Here is a 22,617-nt window from a genome sequence, read left to right as displayed (position 1 = left end):
AAAAGAAAAAAACTTCCTACCCTAAAAAAAAAAGAATAAAAAAAAAAATCAAATGTATTACTACTGCAGTACAAAAACAGTCTGCCTGCAGGTATGCTAAGTGTTCATACTCTTTCCAGCTGTTGTGTGAGAGTTTCCATTTTATTTTGGAGAGTTGCTTTACCTGACAAATTGTCTTAGTTCAAGAGGTAGGAATCAAAACAAGAAAAAAAAAAATCAGAAATTTTACATGGTACAAAATGAAGTTGAATTTCTGCCTAACAAATGACATCATTATGTGCATATACTGTACATGTAGCGAAATAGGAAATTACGTAGGTCTACACACGTGTCTAGGGTATTGTACAGTCAACCTTGCCTGAGTGGAATCTATTTGGACTGAAGAAATAGGTTCGACTTACAGAGAAAATTTGACTTATGAGGGATTAAAATCAAGAGAATAGAATATAGAGAGGACTTATTAAAAAAGACATTTGACTATGGTGATTATTTGACTTATGCAAGATCGACTTAGGCAAGGTTTACTGGTTATCTACCAAAACAAATTAACGAAACTCATCTGTCAGACGGAGCAAAATTTATAATAAAAAATAAAACAAAACAAAAAAACAAACTTCCCTAACACTTGCTGTTACCAACGTTAATGTACAGTGCAGTACATCAGAGAGAGAGAGAGAGAGAGAGGGAGGGAGAGAGAAAAGAATTCATGTAGTGGACTGAATGTAGAACTGTAAAATTTTGAATGTCGTACGCATGTACAGCTATAATAAATACACTGTACATGTACATTGAACACACGTCACACTATCGGGCCAGTGCCGCATATATGATTCAGCCGGGGGGACAGTTCCCCAACCCCAACATTTTGAAATGAATCAGCACACACACTACCTGAAACAATCTACAAGACTGTAAATGATTTTTTTAAAATTATCATTTATGCTAATTTGTGCTTTATGTAAATATAAAATAAGAATTTTGCTGCATGTATAAATCAATGAAGCCCCAAAAAGGCATACATTTGTATTTTGTTTTTTCTTTACTAATTTTTCCATCAAAATAAGACAAGTGAAAAAATACCATGAAAACAATTTTTCATCGCTTCTTCTTGTAATTTTTCCTGTACACTTGTACATGTATTTGTATTTACGACCGTTTCCAATTGTTTTGTTTTTTTAAATAAAGTTTTGTTGTCAACACTGTTCCCTGCATGAAAACGTATTTTCTATATTGCATTAATACAATGTATAAGGTAAAACAATTATGCTCTAATAGTGTTACGTGTATATCAAATTTTAAAGCACAAAATGCATTGATTGCACATGAATTCACGTTTTGGAGCAAATTGTGGTCGGACGTGCACATGCTGTACATACTTGTGCATACTAAGTAACTTAAACCAAGCCCCCAGGTGTCACTAACTTGGGTCTCAAAAGATTCAGAGGACCCGAAAGAAATTGTGTTGGTGTCGATAGCTTATTGCGAAGGCTGCATATCACAAAGAATGTGAGAGGGGGGGGGGGGGGGGGGGGCTAGTTTGGGTTAAAGGAAAAATAACTTGTACAATAACTAGGTACAGTGTGTAGAAGAATGAAGCTAAGGAAAATGACACATACAAGTTACAACACTGAAAGACCATGGGAGGAAAACGATTCGAGCAAAGCTTTTTTAAAACCTTACACACAAATTAATGCAACGGTACTCAATATCGTACGATAGAAGAATGTTTGCTTTATTTTGTAAAAAGGCTGCTTAGTCACTTTATTCCGGCATAAAAACATTCAAAGTATTTGAACCTGTTTGACATCAATTTGTCTGCAAACTGTTTGGCGAGATTTCACAAAATACAATCAACATTTGCTTTTGCTTTTTTCCAAACTCATGATTACCTGTGTTTAACCAAGAATCTCATTGAGTGCACTCATTCCTGCTCAGTGCGGCCCCATGTGAAAAAATTGTGACTGTTCAGTAAATGATTGATTGCTAATGCAAACAAGCAATTTCCACATGCTGCATCACACAGCTGGGCAAGTAAAGAGCACACAATAAAAAGTTGCCGGTTATGGAATGGAAATCACTTCTCCACATATCACATGGATTCCTTTCATCTGGTCTCAATGGTGGAATGCTTTTAATGTGTACAGATAACACAAAACATTTTACGCTACAAGACGGAATATGATGGTTTTGCAGAGGCGTAATCCATTTGTAATGCTAAAAATCGTAACAAATTCTGCAGAAAGTTGGCCAGACTAAACACAGAAATAGAATGACTGCTTTGCCAAGCTTGACATAATTCAAAGACTGAACAAGTTCATAGAGATATGTAGCTAAAGTTTTGGAATTGCAACTCTGCTCATTATGAAGACTTGGCATACTCTGCCATGTATTGTATACTATTCAAATTAATCCAGTTTCTAAAATTTTGTTTAAAATGTTTATATTGCATAATTAGGTTTTTCCTCCAAAAGAGCTCTACTGGCAGTACCAGTGTTGCACTATTACGACAAGATCAATTTTGTTTTCACTCCAGATTCTAATGTTTCAAATCACTATGTTACATCACAAGCATGGTTGTTTTTGAAATGCACACAAGGTTCAAATTCAGATCTTCCTCAAATTTTAATTTTCCTTTAAAAAAGTGACAAACTTTGCCTTTTTATCAATGAAATTCGCCTCTCATAAAATATTTACAAAGAGAACTTTAAAATTGGCTATCTCAAAACAGCTATTTACAAAGAGTTATTTACAAGATCATTTAGAGTACTACACGATATTAAAATTTCAACTTCAGATGGATATTTTCACTTGGTGCCTGGATGAAAGTCACCATTTTCCTTCTTTTTTTTTTTTTTCGAGTGTCATGACCTGGTTCTTAAAAAAATTAAATACAAATCCTGCCAATGTCCAGTGAGAAATACAATTTGTTGATGTCTGACAATTCACATAAAAGTTGTGATGGTTTTGAGGATTTGTGATCAAAGATTCTCTTAAATAAAGAGTAAATAGAAAGTATAATGCTCAATCAAAAGATAGGTGTAAATAAATAGGGAGCACTAATAAAGACAGAAGAAAAAAAAAAATCTGTTCAAGTGAAGGTAAAGCATATAAATAGAACATAAATTGTTATTTACAGTGATGTACAAAAGAGATCATGCACCCAGCAGTGTGATAAAATAGTAGCTTAAAAGAAACTGTAAATACCAACTAGACATTGGAGGTGATAAACTTCATGCTGATGGTGGTGATTGCATAATTATGCTTCGATGACGAGAATATAAGCAGTACAACAATCGGTTTATGAAGACAGATGTAAATTTAAAGTGATGCATAACACCATGTACTCATTTTTTTTTTTGTGACACATGTTGAATATGAAGTTAAAAATCACTGATTGAATGTACAGTGCATTTCATACTTTGTCCATTTTTGTCTACACAAAGGAGTTTTTTTCTTTCCCTGATTTGCTGTAGCTCTCAAAACTTGGCAATCACAGAATAGATTCACAAAACCATTGATAAAAACATTGCAAAGTCGTACAAGTGGAAACATCCAGTTATCACAAATTGTTCTCTCTTGATTTAAAACAGCAAATTTCTATCTGACTGGTAATAAAAATGCAATAGGATGAGAACTTGTATCAGAGAAAAACAAGCTTAGCATCTTTACATAATGTTCCAATATTTTTTTTTTCACATATGAAGCACTTGCCATATCAAGAATTGATATAATTTTGTGTTTGTTTACATAAGGCAAGGATAGCAAAAATGGGCCATTGTGTGATATGAGCAACGTGCCATAAACTTTCATCATTTGCACTTGGACTTAATCAAACAGGCATGTTCAAACAGACATGTCCAAACCTATGTGAGTCACATTTGAAGAAAGCACAAGGTTGATAGGAACATCCTAAAACATTATTTTTAAACAAATTAGGAAAGTTGACTGTAGTGGACCCTAAGAGTGAATTGAATTTTGTGCAGGGTAGAGCCCAAAACAGTTTCACATACATTGTACCATATGCAGGGCTCAACATTACTATTAGCACTTACCCAGCACAAGTAATACTGTGTCTTGCAAACGACAGTAAAAAAAGTGTTTAAAATTTCTTGCCTAATTGGGTAAGTAAAGCTTTGACATGAAAAACCTGAAGCTCCTTGAATCAACTAATTCATTGGCGCTTTTTTTTTTTTTTTTTTTTTTTTTTCTTTCTTTCAGGCCTAGGAAAAATTTGGAAATTGATTCAATACGCCTGATGGACAAGTGAGTAAAAAAGCTGATGTTGGGTCCTGCCATATTGTTCAACATATCTTCATATGCCACTCGGGGAATGGCAATTTCTACACACACGTCGCTTTGCAACCTTGTACAGACTTGCATCCAAATAAAAGGCACACACTCAGCATAGGAGCATTTCATGTTTATACACTCCCGCCTATGTTAGAGTGAAGTCACAGCAAAGAGCTATTACTGTTTACACTCCAACAAATCCGTTTGGCACAAACAAAGCATACACAAGTTACAGTGCTGTCTGGGAACAAAATGTTGACCTTCTACCGAGATCAACTCATGAGGCATTGATCATTCTTCATGGCGGGCATGCCTCGAGTTGAACAATCTGAGAAACGATGCAAGTCTGGGAAAGATTTTGAAGATATTGGGAGTACTTTATACATTAATCACAAAAGGGATGCAATTTAATCTTCTGCACTTTAAAGCATGGTTCTTCTAGTGCCTCTAGATGATCTTCAGTCAGATATTCACCAACACTTGGATTCAGCGGCAGCTAGAACACACAAGTACGCGAAATCAATGCGTGAAAGCTATCCAGCACCTAAGAGTGAATACATGTCGTGTGATAGAATTGCACCAAACATCCACTTCCACGATAGCCCCTACTCCATGCACGGGATAGTCATGATTCAAGAGTTGTTAACACAGCGATCCCACATCCCCGGCTGGGCTAGCAAACATTGATAACATTTCCCCCGGGAGATGCCTTCATAGCGACGGCAGAGTAGTCGGAACAGGGGTCGAAGAAACACCACTGTACCTAATGACAACGAAACGGGTAAAAGAAAACAAAGTTTTACATGCAAATGTTTTAAATTCTAAAACAGAACAAAAAGGATCACATGATCAACAGCATTTCTTCATGAAATCAGGATGTTGAGGACATAAAAGCTTTCATAAAATGTATTCAGTGGTGCAGTGACCACTTTTTTGCAGGAAGGAAAACCCCCATAATAGTTCGTGCATTGGCACATGGTAACAACGGATTTGTGACCACAAATACAGTCTTCATGTTCAAGAGATAAACCTTGAGTTGTACCCTTTGGAGCAAAAGTGCAATTAAAGCAGTACAAATGTACTGGTATATTCTTCTAGCGTGTTATGTGGCATAGCAAATGATATCTCTCTATCTAGAATGTCAACATCTGCGGTTCCTGCTGAGCTCCAGAGTACTGCATGACACTTTTGTTCACATAGCAGCCGTAATACAGTGGAAACTCGATACAGGGAGGTGTTACAGAGATGGAGTGGCAACTCTTCGTATTTCATGCAAACACATGTTTGGGTTCAAGGCGTACAATGGGATGTCTAGCATTCCACTACGCTTTGAAGTCATGCTCGGCACCGCTCTAGTTGCAAGATGAAGTTCGGAGACGAAGAACCCATTTTACCTTTCGTTGAATTACAAGCTTTATTTCATTGTAGAATTTTAAATGAAATACTCAAATTGATTTAGAATAGTTTAGGAAAGAATTCAATATTAAAAAACATGTATTTCTAGTTTCTTCGTAATGCGCAAATCGAAATGAAATGAAAATTAGGCCCTCTTAAAAACCTAATATTTTTCTATAATGCGCACATTTCCGCATGTTAGTTTTCTATCTTTTAATCTGGGATATTTTGATCTTTAAAATAAAGTAGTTCGGTAAAGCATGTTCCAGCATGCTTTTAAACTATTCGCTGTTAAAATTGTCAGTTTTACACTGCATTTTGATTCGCTGCTTCAAGTCAAGGTACACAAATTCATTGTTGCCATCACATTGAAAGAGAGAGCGAATTGCAGTAGGGTCAAGTATTTGTAGATGTGAGAGCGCTAGTCCCGATCATTGATGCTCTCTTTTGTCAAAGCACCTGGTTTCCACCTGTAGTTAAGCGCATAACTTCAAAGGAGAGCAGCTAGTAGTTGTCTCTCCTTCTCTAGCACCTCCCTGCTCGATATAAAGAGATGGTCGGGACCGAGTCGTTTTCCTCTTTATGGCCGATATCTCGTTATATCAGTAGGCATGAAAAAAGCATAACATTAAGACATTGATTTACACATGTGGGACTACCCATCACCTTTCAATCAATAATAACCTGGTACTGTGTGTGAGGGAATTATTCACCTTTATGGGTGAGAAGATGTTTTTCGCCAATTAAATCCAATACATTGTATCAAGAATGTGTTTCTTGGATGTTAGAATTTGTAAATGTATACCTTGCAATCGTGTCACGATCGTCTTTGGATTGATTGGGTATGTGGTTATGGCAAGCGTGTGTTGTGTGTGGAATGCTCAATATGATCTGCACAATGCTGTGTGTGTATGTGACACATTCTTTTATGTACATGATGCCTAGATGCGTGTGTGAAGATGGGGAATTCCCTAGTAGAAAAGCCAATCACAGCATCAGATTGCCTCACACCTGCTATACGTCATGATGATGTCATGTATGCATAGGGCAATACAATACTACTACCACACTCTCTACATGTATCAGTGTGCGCACACACACACACAACATGCGGTGCTAGCTGGAGTGCACTGAAGAAAATATGTGTGTTCAAGACACAGTTTTCGTCGCATCGAGCTTTACAATCTTGGAACATGATAGCACAGGCGAAGTAAAGCTTTACCCTAAGAGATTTTGCTTTACCTCGCTATAACAGGTTTGATTAACTATGTTTTTCTTTGTTTGGAAATCACAAAATTTATCTCGTTATAGCAGTTATTTCGTAATAGCCGATCTCGTTATAAGAGTAGCGTTTTGCATAGAATTGTGTGGAAGGAAATTTGGGACCGCGAAAATTTCCTCGTAATAACCGATATCTCGTTATAGCAGTGTTCGTTATATCGAGTTTCCCCTGTAACACAAAATATGCTGTCACTGTGCTAATTTTGAATGCACAAATTTGAGACCTTCAGACGTGATATGACTGCAACAAGTTTTTAGAAGTCATGGGCAACCATGATATTCTATTACTGCTACTTTACACTAAAAATATTGATTGATAATTCACATTGGTGTGAGGTAGAACCCTGACAATGAACTTGGAAAGTGATGTTCAGAAAAGTAAGACATGGATTTTGGCTACATTTCCTCATGCACAGCTAATGAACAAAATGTAATACATGTATAAACAAATGTTTCAAATTAAAATGCCCTGAAGAATCCTAGGTTGTTGTTTTTTTGATCAACAAAAGACACATCAAAATAAGACTGAACATGACAGAGTATTCCAAACAGATCATTATGAAACCTACCAAGTCAGAGCTTCAAGGACAAGTTCACCTTCATGTACATGTGGATTGAAATAATGCAGCAATATAAGTAGAACACAGCAGTGAAAGTTTGAGGAAAATCAATTTGTTCAATCTAAGTTATGAATTTTTAAAGATTCGATGCAGTCACTGCAGGGTGAGAAGATCAACTAAAGTTGATTTCACATGCATAGAACGATATAAAGAAAATATAAAGAGAATTCCACAATATTTCATTTTTTGAAAAAAACTTGCAACTGACATATATATGTCAAAGGGTAATATTACTACCCCTGCCTTCTGAAAGAGGCAAGTCATGTGCTTTTTTTATGTGAGAAAAACGAAAACGTGTTGAATCTACTTTATATTTTCTTTATATTGTTCTACACATATGACATCACAAGCAGTAGTAGTCTTTACATCCATAGATTGCAGAACTGAAACTTTAAAAATGCATAACTTTTGAACAGATTGTCTGAATTTCCTCAAACTTTCACTAATGTGTTCTACTAATATTGCTGCATTCTATCAATCCATATGTTTAAAGGTGATCTAGGTCCTTTAATTTACATACAACTCCCAATAAGCAAACACCATAGGCAAAACTACATGTAGTTTGCAAAGACTCACTTCTGTGACTTGTATTTTTCCCTGACTGCCTGTTGGTCCATTGTGGGCGCCTTGGCAAACAGCTGATGAAGGTCCTGCACACATTGCCAAATGTCAGACAGCTGGTAGCCGGTGTAATGGGCCATCGTTGCATTCTGGATTTAAAACGATGAAAAACAATTGCACATAGAGTCGTTGATATTATCCATATTGCACCCCCATGGGTTTGGTAGACATGCATTTCTCCTTTAACTTTCACTTCATTCATTTCTGCATTGATTTGAACAAAATATTGTGAACAAATAAGGAAACAAGGAAAATAATGTACAGCCACTGTACTAAGTGACTGATCGCTATGAGAGAATTTTTTGTTTTCCCCTCCCCCATTCTGGATTGCTTCAAAGCTTCTCAAGGGCTGATAAAACATATGTTGATTAGTAAAATTGAGCCAGATTTTGCATCAATTAGCATGATTAATATTCAAATTGCTCTCCACATCAGTCTCCATTTGCACAAGGCCCACATCCCTGGCTCTCTTTTGTGAAGATTCAAGTAACAGGCAGAACCCTTCAAATGAGTTGGGGGGGGGGGGGTATCTCCAGAACAAAGCTAGACTATAAGCCCTTTCATCAATAAAGCACTTAATTTTCATCTTGCTGGGCCAGTAGGGCAATACATTCTGCTACCTCTACAGAAAACTCTGAATAACTTATGGTCACTAAGTTGAAGCTTTGCTGTAGTCAAGTGAAGCACATTCAGGCTCAAATAATGTGTCGATTTATCACACGTCAGTTAAATTTTGCCCAAATCCAAACCAATTCTCCAGTCCTATGTGTAGACATAGGGCTGCACACATTCACCTATCAAAATCAGTGTGATTCTAAAAAAGAGCAAATCAAGGAGTTGCATGCATCTCAAAGGTCAAAATTAATTCCCACGAAGGATGGACTTTTATATTCTCTGATCCAGACATGAAGAAATACTGACATTCTTGGGAAGCCTTCTGCAGAATCAGGGGAACTTGGCTACCTCTGGTAGACAGAAACAACATTATTGAGCAATATATTTCGCTCTTGAATGCAAACTCTTTGTGCCATTCTGGAGATAATTCAAGAAGGAAAAAGCGTGCTATGCGTTTGCGAGTGTAGAGTGCATGACTATGAAGGCTTCACAGTACTTACCCAGCCTTCGTTGTTGAGCGTATGGTTGGCGAGACAGACGGCCGAGGCTGCGATGACCGATGGGACGTACTTGATGAAGTCGTACTCCTGCAGCGTCAACTCGGCCAAGTACTATTAGAAACATGGGTACAGAGGATCGAGAATAATTATTAAAACCCAGTATACTGTGTGGAAAGTTACAATGTCAACCTTTGGGGGAAAGAATTTAAAGGAAATGTCTCTATCTTATAAAGCTGGCTTTAATAAGACCATAAATTCATGTAAACACAAATATCAACATTTAACAAAAGTCAGACTGAATTAAGCAACTTCAGGAAATGAAAATGATCTTTTTTGTTGTTTTCCCAGGGGTTAAAGGCGCATGGTCCCGGTGTTTTAGTCAAATGCGTACGCGGGCGCACGGTGCAAGTTTCCTATAGAAACCTACGCTATCGACTCCTCTTTAGCGCTTATGCTCTGACCCACTTCCCCCGAGTCCGAAGAAGTCCGATTCACTGCAGTCAGTGGTCGGATCACAGTTCGGCTCATGATTCGGCTGAGGGGGATGATAGCTTCAGCAAACTTCTTTTGTGATGTCATAATAAGCACATATGCACACACCCTTGCATTACCACAGACTGCGCGATGCGCACAGAAGACAACAAAGGCAACGTTACTTTAATAGCAACACCTACGCACTTTACTCTTGATGACAGCTCAACTTCGGTAATCTTTGGATCAATGCTAACGGTGATTGGCAGTATCATCAACAGTGCCCTCTACACTACCGGGACTATGCACCTTTAATTTTTTTTTTTTTTTTTCCTGTCAATAATCAAACAACTGAACCCAACACTGCACACTGGTACTGGTCAGACGGTCCGTAACCAGGAAAAATCACCGTTGGACCAGTAACTTTTTCAGGAATGGACCAGTAAAAAAATATAGAAAAACTGGGTACCCACTGGTCCAATAGACAGGTCGGACCAGTAGAAAAAATGGGTTAGTGTGCAGCCTTGTGTAACCCCCTTGATTTTATTAAAGTTATACTGTTGCAGCGCTAGAACTTCGTGCACAGAACATTCTCCTTGGAATTGGATGTTGTGTGTTTTGCAAGAATTGAATGTAAGCTAAAGGGAGTCTTGTACCATGGCATCACATCTACCAGTACTAGACATTTTGCACATGTCAGTTGTAACAAGCGCCACTGTTCTGAAAGCATGCGGAAAATTTCATATCTCATCAAAATTCAATTTCACTTTTTTTTTTGGTACACAAAGAAAAATTGTAAGATGACATCAGCTAATCTTATTTGCACATTCACGACTACTGGGGAACTGTTTTGCAATAACTGGTGAAATCTTACGTTAGAACTTGCCTCATTTTTATCTGACTTTGATCAAACTTTACTACTGTGCATATATAATTTTACTTTTTCTTTTCAGACTAACTGGTCAGATATCCCATTCTAATTAAATATATAATTGTCAGTTTGTGCATATACAGTCAAACTTGGATACCTCGAATTCGTCGGGACTGAAGAAAATGGTTCGACGTACGCGAATTTCGAGGTATGCGTACGTCGAATTTTCTTCGACTTATCCGATGTTTATCGATGTTCAACGTTTATCGATGTTCAACATGGTGTCTGTTATAGTGGTGCCTACTGATTGTTTGCATGCTTGTCAATTTGAATTGAATCAACTTTTATATGAATGAATTGAGTGAAAATCGGAAATGAAATCAAAATTTCAGAAATAAAGATTTTGGTGGCCCGATCGCGCCACAAAAAAAAAAAAAAAATCGGATGTTTGCCTTTACTTTTGAAAATGAACAGCGGTAACAATCGGCTACGTAAGATGCTAAAATAAATGTCAAGGGTTTGCGTTTAATTGTGGAAATGAATGACGGTAGTATTCGACTCGGCATGATACTAAAATAAATGTCGGATGTTTGCTCATACTTTTGGAAATGAATGACGATAAGACTCAGCTCCGTATGGTGCTAAAACTAATGTTAGATATTTGATTTTGTGTTCGGAAATGAATAAGGATAACATTCGGCTCCGGAAGACGCTGAAATAAATGTCGAATTTCTGCTATGACGTTCGGAAATGAAAAACAATAACATTCAACTCCGTACGATGGTTAAATAAATGTCGGATGTTTCCTTACACTTTCGAAAGTAAATAGCAACAGCATTCGGCTCCGGAAGATGCTAAAATAGATGTCAGATGATCGTTTTTATGTTCGGAAGAAAATAGCAGTAATATTCTGCTCCATCATGTCCATATGATGCTAAAATAACTGTCTGATGTTTGCTTTTAAATTTCGAAATGAATAACAGTAACATTCAGCTGCGTTTAATGGTAAAATTAATGTTTGATGTTTGCTTTGACGTTCGGAAAAGAGTAACAATAATATTCAACTCCTGACAATGATGAAATAAATGCTGGATGTTTGCTTTTACGTTCGAAAGTAAATTGCAATAGCATTTAGCTCCGGAAGATGCTAAAATAAATGTCGAATGTTTGCTTTGATGTTCCGAAGTGAATAACAATAATATTCAACTCCGTACGCTGATAAAATAAATGCCGGATGTGTGCTTTTACGTTCGAAAGTAGATGTCAATAGCATTCAGCTCCGGAAGATGCTAAAATACATGTCGAATGATTGCTTTTACGTTTGGCATGTTTGGAAGTGAACAGCAGTAACATTCTGCCCCATACGATGATAAAAAAAAAATATTGGATATTTGCTACGGTACATTTCGAAATAAATATCAGCAACATTCAGCTATACGTTTCATGGTCCAAAATGTCTGATGTCTACCTTGACGTTCAAAAATGAAAAACAGTAACATTCGGCTCCGTGCGATGATAAAATAATTGTCAGATGATTCATTTCACTTTCGGAAGTGGACAGCAGTAACATTCGGCTCCGTTCGATAATGAAATAAATGTTGGATGTTTGAAATGAATAACGGTAATATTCTGCTCCGTACGATGCAAAAATAGATAACAGATTGTTGCTTTAACATTTGGAAATGATTAATGGTATTAATCCGCTCAGTTAGATGCTAAAACAAATAGCGGATGTTTGCTTTCACGTTTGGAAATGGATTAGGATAGTATTCAGCTTTGTAAGATTCTAAAATGAATGTCGGTTGTTTGCTTTTACATTTAAAAATGAATAACGGTAACTTTCGGCTTTTTACAATGCTAAAACAAATGTCGGATGCTAACAAATGTCAGCAAATGCTCCCATTTTCTCATTTCAAACGTAAGTTTTGACCTCCTCAATATAATGGGCATCAACTTTTTAAATAATCTCTACGCCTATTTGTCAAATCTTTAAACACAGAGTAAGATGATTGAATTTTCTATTCATTTGTTTTAGACATGGGCATCTGTATCACTTCAATAATGCTTAATATTAATTTGTCTATGTTTAGTGGGACCGATTTAGTTTTTCTAATGTTTTTCCTGATTTTTTTTTTGTTACCAGATTTTACTTTTGACCACCAGAAAATAAAAATCAATGATATTGGTGGCCCGATAAAACTTAGTGCGGAGCCCCGTGTATTCTATTCTTCATTGTGATCGGCATATACTTCCAGATTTTCATAATCGCATTGCTGGAAAAAAAAAAGTTTCAGTGCTTGCGTTCTCGGGGAAGTAAACTTCCAATTGATCGTGAAAGGCAAAAAAAAAAATAGTTAAAAAAAAAAGGCACTACGAGGGAGATTGATGTTTTGACAGTGGAGCGTGATTAATGGCAAAGATATAACTGTCAACGTAAGCAGGTGCGCCCCGACGGTTGAGAAATCTACGCGCACGGTATGACTGTCTCGACCAAAAATCAAAACACAGTGGTTAAAGAAAAGCAAATGATGGGGCAGCGCGTAGTGCTATCGTAAAGCACACCATTGGCACGGGTGCTATGTGCATACCATGTACGTGTGTTGGTAGGTGTTGGGGATTTTCCTTGTCAGCTGTGTATTGAGTATTTCTTCTTGGGCGCGATTGTTCTGGTCACAGAATATTTACAATCGAGTGTGAAAACATTTGTGACATGTCTTCGCTGTCCATGCGCGCTTAGTCGGAGATGCTGAGTGATGTTTGCAATTTCGATTCGAGCAACATGCTGGGAAAAACAATAAGTTAATTAAGATCGGGACATTAGATTTCCCTTCGAGGTAACCGAACTTCGAGTTATCTTTTTCGAGCTACGCGAATTTTAATACACGGAAACTCCATCGGAACAATCGGGACTTTCATTTTGCCCCCGAGGTAAGTGATATTCGGCTTATCCGACGTCGAGGTATCCGAGTTACGCTACTAAAGTGTAAGCTACTAAAACTGATACACCAAGATCCAAGCGGGACCTGTCCTCACCTGGGCCAGATGTTCCGTCTTGGTGTTGGCCTGAGCCGCCTTGACAAACCTGGGCAGGAAGGAGTTGATGGTGGGCACAGCGAGGTCAAAGGACAGGACCTTGAGGATCAGGTGTTCCATGCGCAGGACCTGCTTGACGGAGTATGTGTCATCGGTGATGTAGACAAACTCCTTCACGTCGGGTGGGTAGATCTCCTCATACTTCCTGCATATTCAGAATCAGCAAGAAATTTGCTTTAATAAAACTATGCAGTATTTTTGCAGATAAAAGGAGTAAAATAGTTTCAAGGACAGTATAAAGCCAAACATTTCAATATTTCACAAGAGGTGCCAGATATATCAAAATATGACAAAGTGCAGGTCATTTTTTTGTTTGTTTTTGTACCCTCACTTACTGAGAAACCTGATAACAAGATAATTGTCATGATTTTTCAGGTCCTCGTTAAAACATGGTTCTCTGTATTATGATATATGTATGCATTACTTTATCAATCTAATATCCAAAGTATCTATCTATGAGCTTTTCAGTTTCTCCAATCAAATTGTAAAATATTTTGAAGCCCCTTTGCATGTTAATTAATGGTTGCTATGTCAAACAAGCCTCTTGCAAGCATTCTGGCTTTAAGGAATAAGGTTTGTTGTTGATGTATGCACAAAGTTTGGACACCAGCAAATCGGGCAATTGCGCACACTTACGGGATGACCATCCCCCCTTTTTTACTGATGTTTTTTTAACCTCCCTCATAAGGCAATCAAGCAGTGCTCTGTGCATGCTAACAAGGATTAGTACATTCTCAAATTCTTTATAAAACTTCTGAATTCTCAAATAAGCCATGAAACCCAGACACAAGCTTGGACCATCTGAGGGGAGGGGGAATCTAATACATTGGGCTTAACTGCTGCTTGTGGATGAAGCCAGCAATAGGATCAGACAATAGTGCATTGTGGTGGCTTCCATTCATATATCATAGAAGTCATGTTCACTGGAGCACGCAACCATTGGAAACAATGGCTTCCCAAACTTCTTTTTTTTCCCTCAGGGGTTAGATTTTAAAACACATGCAGGTCTATTCTTTACAGATACAGACAATGGATGCTTTTGGGAGCATCTACACAATAATGAGTATCACATCCCTCCTCCTATCCAACTCTAGCCATTCCAAACTTCATGATCTTTTGTTTCTTCTGCCTTGAGTAACAGATAGAAGTAACAAAGTAAATGGGCACAAGTTGCAAAAAACATAGGACAATGTCACATTGTCAACCAAAGATGTCTTGTATAAGTGGACAAACTTAACCTTCACGGATTTAGCAGCACTTGGAAACTTGGCAGAGATTAAATCATAGAAAAACAGCCGAGCTATAGAAATGCGTTGAAAAAGGATTAGGACTAGTGAGTCTGCTTACTGTGGTAACCCATCTTGAAATGTAATTTTCTATGAAGACTACTGGAATCTTGGGTGTGAACCATGTGCAGTTTACCCTTCTATTATGTGGCACTGAAAACTGGGTCTTTCACATGTACACTGGACTTACGAAGCAACAAACATGCTGGCTGTTCCCACCAGTTGGAGTTTGGCTCTCAGGACGCTCATCTGCGAGAGGAAGCGGTCGATGAAAGCTGCCGCCAGGTAGAGGGTCTCGTTGTGGAGACGGTACTCCTCTGCGACCTCGACCAGCCAATCCACCAGAATGCAGCGCATGCTGTTTGTGATGTCTGGCTGCTTCCTCATGTAGCCGTGGCGGGGTCTGTTCTTTTGCTGGAGGGTTGGGAAGTCAATAAAACTCATCATTACTTTTAAGCAAATCATATAGAAGCTGTCGATATGTGGACGATTCATTTGAACCATTTGATTGCTAACTGTTGCACCCGGTACACCTTTTCTTTTTTTTTTTCCTTTTAAGCAAATTTGCAAGTTTACAATCTCATGTAAAATACACGACTCGTGTTGACAACCATAAGCACTACTGAAGATCAACTGCAAGAAAAGATTTACACAAATATACACCCAGCCCGACTTGGACTAAAACCCCTACTCCAACCATATACCCTAGAGTGCACAAGAGAACTTTTCAGGTCAATTTCAGTAGAATGCATATAATATATCAAGAAGAAAATTTCCTGGCCAAAAACTGCATTTATTGCTGCAAAGGGAAGCATTTCTTTTGTTTTCTTTTGTTCTTTTTTTTTTTTTTTTTTACCTCTGCTTCCTTGAGATAGTTGAAGATCTCTTCAGCGTATTCCGGTTCTCCCAACGACAAATCTCTCCCTTCAACTTGCACTGTCTCAGGAGATATGCATTTTGCATCAAGAGAAGTATCTAGAAGCATAGGCGAGTCCTCTGTAAAAAATAAATGCCAAGAATGAACAAAAGGCAAATAGAAATGTACAAGCAGCAACTTGGTCACTCTGTTAGTTTACTTAATTTCAGCTACACTCAAGCCATATGCAGCATTTGCTCTTATTTATACTTTCAACTCTATCATTCCCATGGAATAGAATCATTCTTTTTTATCTTGTAGAAACTGGTTTGAAAATGAAAAATAAATACATGGACATAGTTTTATACTCCTAAATCTCATCTCCACATTCCAGCAGATCATACTTCAGTCAGGTTTTCCCCCAGCAAGTGTTGGACAAAATCTGAAAGTGCTGGTGCTAATATTTTTCACTTTAATAATGGGAAAGACTTGAAACTGGTAGTGGGGTACTTCTTTATTTATCTTTTTTTTTTTTTTTTTTTTTTTTTTTTTTTTTTTTTTTTTTTTTGCTTGTCAGACGATTTTGGGAGAGGAATGGTAGCAAAAAATGTAAAGTCCTTCTTCTGAGCTTTGGTTATCTTGTCAATTGATGATCTATCATAAACATTTTAAAGTGGTAGGGGGTAACTTTTTTTTTTTTTTTTTGTCTACACATTTGAAGAGAAGTGGCAGCAAAAAACATGAAGACTTTTTTTTTTTTTTTTGCTTGTCAGCTGATTCGGCGAGAGAATCATACAATGTAATTGGGTCAACCCCCAGGTAAACAGGTAGATCCACGTCCACTCCGTTCCAATTCCCCATACCCCACCAGCAGTAGAAAGTAGAATTCCACTCTGACTAGAAGTCTAGGCTATTTAGAATTTTTTTATTCAACCACCATTCACGGCTCAAAATACAAATATTGATCTCTGTCTCTAATAAAGCAAGCTGCAAATAATTCGAACATAACACTGTCCAAACTTTGACGGCCAGCAACATGTAGAAATTGATTAATAACCTAACCTTTTGCGTGTGGTTGAATTTTGGCACGGGAGGTCAAACCTTGGTGCAGGTTTTAGAATTAGACCATTAAAAATAAAGGATTTAATAGGACTATGAAAATCTGCCTGGAAAAAGAAAAAAAAAACTCAATTCATAAGATATCTATTTCACATGTTGCATCATGCAAGTCTTGTCTAACTGTTAGAGGGTCTATGTCAAATTACAGTTTAGTAAAGCGACAGCTTTTAATGAATGCAACCCCACCCAAAAGTTTAGTAAAATTTTTACCTGGTGCTGAGGTTATACTCTCTTCATGTAAACTGACATTATTGTCTAGAATATCTGTGACGGATGACAAAGGTACTCTTTGGAGCTGCTGTTGGGGAACCGGTAACGTTAGGGCAGTGTCCAGCAAAATATGTTCATTTTCTTTGTCCGAAGTGACAATCTCAGTTCTTTGTGTGGTTTGTGGCTGCACGTATGAAGATGTTGCGTCGACGTGAACGGCGAAACTTGGTCCGCCCGTAGCGGTTGGGACAGCGAACGCTTTTCCCGCCTGGAGCCTTGACTGTGCGTTCTCATCTTGAAAGATGGGAAATGAACCTTCTCCACCCGAAACCTGCAAAAGCAAAAAGTGAATAGGCACCCTTGGGCTCAGTAATTTTAATGTACGAGAAAACCTACAGAAACAAAATACAGTGAAAGTGAAATAGGGTGAAATATTTCGGCTTTGTAAGCAAAATGCGAAGTACCGTTGGCGTCGGTAAATTCCCTACGTAGCGTAGGCACGTAGCTTACCCTGAATTGTTTAGCTGCACGGGCTGGCTGTACACGAGTGTTCGTTATCGTGCTCAAGGCCGCCCTTTTTGCAGCCTGTGGTCCATTTCGACCGTAGTTGTCTTCTCGTTTTGTCTTCCTAAACTGATTTCCTCCCTGGGGTAAGTTCGTCAGGATATTGCTGCCAATGTTGGAATTTGAGCTGCCTAGCGGGAACGACATCTTGACTCTTTCTGCGCCTTTTGCTCTCTTTGAATGTGTGCTTGTCCCGCTTGAAATGAACAAGCAACGGTTTCGCCAACTGCTCACAACCCCGCGTAACTTGCTATGAGACTTTAAGATGGCGATAAGTTTCTGTGCTCACTTTGTGAGCTCAGGGCCAGGAAATGAGGCAAGGTGTGGTTCTCCCAATTCCTCTGAAGGCAAATGACGAAGGAAATGAATATAAATTTTATGTAAATTCCTTGCAAGAATACACTCCAGCGACGATGGTGTCAAAATATGGCACAACATTCCACTTGCAAATTGACCAGCTGGTTTGCACGTATTACTATACTAGCTAGCTGTACAGGTAGGGTTCGGGCGCAGTACGCAGTAGCCGCCCACAATAACGCGCTATTCATGCATTCATTCTAATCATTGCACGCATAGGATACCATCGCATTTGAGTTACCCGCTGCCAGCTGCATTAGCCAATTGCACGCGAGTGGGACATACCATTCTGTCACAAGGGGAAATGATTAAGTCAAATGATTCAAAGAACATGTGATGAAAAATAAAACATTCTTAAAGCAAATCAAAGATTATTAGGACTTATGGAAATATTAATCGTGATGTACCAGAATACATGTCATGTTGCATATTTACTGTAGATTGTGAGAGTATACCTACATGGGATTACAAATTACCTTGATAAATAGTAGAATGACCTTGCGTATCTCACGCTCTTATCACTGGGCCTTGTTTTCTTTCTTCGCGGGTAATGGTGCGCCTAAAAGTGAGAATTCTGCAAAGTTTACGCGAACACATGCTGGCACGCTAGCTATCATTCCATTCGCTCCAACTTCGAAAGGATGAATTTCACGTTACATAACATAAACAATAAAAGAAATGAATACGAAGTTTTGTCAAATGAATTTGTCCAGAAATTCCTCACTAAAGTCAATGAGTGGGAACCATGACTGCACATACATGTACTCATATGTATTATAGCGTACGTCGTAAGGACGCTAAAATTCATTTCTTTCGAGACAAATTCTATAAACGCTCGTATCTATTTATTTTTTCTGAATGTACAGGTACAGGTATATAAAATTGAACATTGAAGACATTCTATTTCACTAAACTTCTACCAAACATATTTTTCTTGTGCAACGATTGCAACGATATGAAGTATAAGCAAGAAATTATTGCATATGTACATAAGGAAAAATTACACTATTCATGGTACATATTAGGAATTACATGTACAGCAAAAAACAAACAAACAAACAAACAAACAAACAAACAAACAAACAAACTTAGTGACCAAAAACAAGTACCCAAGATCACTTGTAAGCAAGAGATTGGTTCACAAGTACATCACACAAGTAAAAATCAAATTCGTTAACAACTCAGATTGCTTTTAAGGAATTGCATAATTTTAAAGCCCCCAAACAAAACAAAACAAAACAAAACAATCAAACAAACACTAACAACACAGATACAATGTTGTTTTTGATTTGTTGGAATACGGTAAGGCAGCATGAGCAGAGGAAGCTGGAGAGTGTCCAGACTCCAGAGACTAAAACCTGCATTCATTCATTCATATTTCATTCATTCATTCATTCATTCATAATTCATTCATAATTCATTCATTCATTCATAATTCATTCATTCATTCATTCATAATTCATTCATTCATTCATTCATTCATTCACTCATTCATTCATTCATTCACTCACTCATTCATTCATTCATTCATTCATTCATTCATTCATTCATTCATTCATTCATTCATTTTTTTCACCTCCAACAGAACTTGTAAATACATTTTTTCTCATAAAACATAAGTATATCATATGTGTCAACATTACAAAATATTGTAGATGATATTAATGGATAAACAAATGATAGGATGAAAAAACTGAAGCGCAAAAAGCATGCTGAAATATATTAGAAAATGCAGGAGATGGGGAGGAATGATTCCAGCTGCCTCGGATTTAGGAATTTGTCATGTCGCGATCGCCGGCACGTAACTCAAACCAACGATCTTGCCGCACACAGGCGTAAGGGGTGATTAGGCCTATATTTATAAAATGGATGATACTAAGTATAGTATTTGACCTGTACACGCAATACTCGATATGAACCTTTTGTTAGTTCACGGGAAGCCTATCTGATAGAACCAATATGTAGTATGAAACTGGACAATTATATTCTCGACTTGACGCCAGGAAATTTTATTAGCCCTATACATGTATTTTCAGTAGTTAGAGCTGTCGATTTGTGGAATAATCTCTCTGAATATACTTATGTCACTTCAGCAACCTCCGTAAGAATAGAGAATAAACTAAACAAACACTAACTTGTCTTAAACCATGATATTGTTTAGGATTATGAACCAGTAGATGCGCATGTATACTATGCTATTATGCTGTATTTTCTCATACACTTCTGTTCCGGTTTCTATACAACTTGACAAGTCCCCAGAAAAATATATAAACATTGAAAATAAGCTTTGATTGATAAACAGGTCACTGTCGTCCCAATGGATCATCGTTGGATACAGGTAAAGTAAGTAACAGTTAAAAGTGTCATAACAGAAGAAAAAAAAAGTGGGTTTATAAAGTTCGCTACTGGTATAATCCTGGTCCTATGTCTTTCTTTTACGAGCCTCTCTTGTATCTTCTTCATGCATTTGTTAGGTTTGTCTATATATGAAAACACTTTCATATCGCAATTTCACTTACATTCGGTTTTCATCAGTAAGAAAAGAAAAAAAACATTACAATTAAAACGCTGTTTAGAATAAAGTTGATTTCAAGAAAATCGGCGATGTTGCCCAGAATATAAAGCTGTATGTGTGTGTGTGTGAGAAAGAAAGAGAGAGAGAGAGAGGGAGAGAGAGGGGGAGGGGGTAGAGTGAATGTATCACATTATTTCATTGCGCCAAGTGGACAAAAATCGCGCAGTAAAATTCCTTTTTGCTAAAGGACGCGCCTAATTTCCGCTTTTCATGGTTCAGGGGGGCGTTTCATCAACGAGTTCGTCGGAGGTTTTCACCGACAAATTTGCTATCAGCCAATCAGACGCAAGGATTTCAGTAGCTTTTAACAGTTGTCGGTGTAAATCACCGACAAAAAGTTTCATGAAACACCCCCCAGTTCAGTACCTAGAGATGCGCGCGTTAAAAAGGAAAGATCGAGAGAGAGGAGGAGAGATGGAGAGAGACAGAGAGAGAGAGAGAGAGAGAAGAGGGGATCTAGGGATTCGTGAGAGCGGAGGGCAGAAAAAAAAAATAAGTTGCAGAAAGATGCAGGCCCAAAGATGCAGGCCCAATGAAAGCCCTGGGCCCCGTTTTATCAAAAGATAAAATCGATTCTAAATTTCCTTACCACACAGTCTGCCATAGACTTACAGTTCAAATCAACTATACAATCATTTAACTCTTCATAAAGCAGGGCCCTGACCAAAGAGATTTTTCTCTCTCGTTATAAGCTCTTTGGCCCTGACACGCCCATACAGTATACGAAAATACACACCACCGCGGTAAAACCATGGCGCCGATGCATCGTGAGTGTGTGTGTGTGTGTGTGTGTATGTGGTGGTTGGGGGGAGGGGGGGGGGCAGTTTTATCATTTCTGGTGGTATTTCCGGGTTTCAACGGCTAACAAGCAGCAGCAGCAACAAAAACAACAAAGGGCTTTGTTCAGCGCAGCAAAACTTTCTGGTGCCACTTCCGGGTTTCTTCAGCTGACAAAAAAAAAAAAAAAAAAAAAAAAAAACTTTCATTATTTTTCTGGTGCCAATGGCGCCGTTGCGTCGGCCCTGATACATACTTCTATAGACACATAGAAACTAAAATTGAATGATAAAGGGCAAATACTTTGATTATGGAGAGCTCAGATCCTGCTACCTGGTGTGTTTGCTTTGTGTTTCTCTTTTCTGTGTGCGTGTGTGTGTGTGTCTAAAAAAAGGAAAAATTCCTGTTCTTTTTTTTTTTTTTTTTTTTTTTTTTTTTTACTTAAGGGGTGCATTTTTACTGACATACAAACTACTTTGTTCATTAAATTTGCATGCAAGCCCCTATTTCTCTTTGAATTGTGCATTACAGGGATATAAAACATTTTTAGTGTAGAGGGAGGTGGCGCTGCAGGCCAATGGGGGAGGGGTCAAGGGACAGTAGGATCCCCCTTATCATTGGTCATGGGTTTTGTTGCGAGCGTATTTTTTTTTTTTTTGTGAAGACTTTTCTTTTTAAAAGCCGAAAAAGTGTGTGTGTGTGTGTGTGTGTGTGTGTGTGTGCAAAGTAGAATGGATTATTGCTAAAATAAGCCCCTCTTGCATTTCGGTAAATAATGTTTCCTCCTTGGGAGCTTGCATGTTACATGATGAATATAAATAATAAACCCATAACATCAAGAATCCCCAAACACTCAGGCAAGTGTTTTCACTGCTTATAGAAGAGAACTAACACACGCCTCATATGTTCAGGCTGTATCATGCATGCACGCACAAAGGACAACCATTCAAAACATGCACAAACATAAGCAGTCATCCGGCAGATCAAAAGCTGAATATTTGTATGAAATAAAGAGTGCAGTTGGAGTTTGAATTTCCAGTGGATATAACATTACGTATTTATCATTGCACTTTTTATTTTGAATATACAACACAGTCCTCAGATGGCCTTTTCACT

At 37.9% G+C, this 22,617-nt stretch overlaps 1 protein-coding gene across 1 annotated transcript; it reads right to left on the bottom strand.

Annotated features, from left to right (window-relative positions):
• Positions 1-1,711: 1,711 nt before the first annotated feature.
• Positions 1,712-18,081, bottom strand: LOC140235269 (G2/mitotic-specific cyclin-A-like). Its single transcript, XM_072315302.1, has 8 exons — positions 17,739-18,081; positions 17,229-17,559; positions 15,900-16,039; positions 15,234-15,457; positions 13,698-13,902; positions 9,323-9,433; positions 8,163-8,296; positions 1,712-5,053 (listed from the first exon to the last, which is right to left on the bottom strand). Exons 1-8 carry the CDS (start codon positions 17,937-17,939, stop codon positions 5,002-5,004), a joined length of 1,398 nt encoding a protein of 465 aa, XP_072171403.1. The 5' UTR covers positions 17,940-18,081; the 3' UTR covers positions 1,712-5,001.
• Between the last annotated feature and the right edge of the window lie 4,536 nt (positions 18,082-22,617).

Source organism: Diadema setosum, chromosome 11, assembly GCF_964275005.1.
Source record: "Diadema setosum chromosome 11, eeDiaSeto1, whole genome shotgun sequence".
Taxonomy (NCBI): Eukaryota; Metazoa; Echinodermata; class Echinoidea; order Diadematoida; family Diadematidae; genus Diadema; species Diadema setosum.
The sequence above is the reverse complement of the archived record's forward strand: the minus strand, read 5'-3'. Positions and strand labels throughout refer to the sequence as shown.

Bases quoted from the DNA above. Each gene is read 5' to 3' on its own strand.
- LOC140235269 (XM_072315302.1), bottom strand. From the start codon at position 17,939: ATGTCGTTCCCGCTAGGCAGCTCAAATTCCAACATTGGCAGCAATATC. The intron at 15,458-15,899 runs GTAAAAAAAAAA...CCAACCCTCCAG, and splicing joins ACTATCTCAAGGAAGCAGAG to CAAAAGAACAGACCCCGCCA. The intron at 8,297-9,322 runs GTAAGTACTGTG...TTTTAAATCCAG, and splicing joins CGCTCAACAACGAAGGCTGG to AATGCAACGATGGCCCATTA.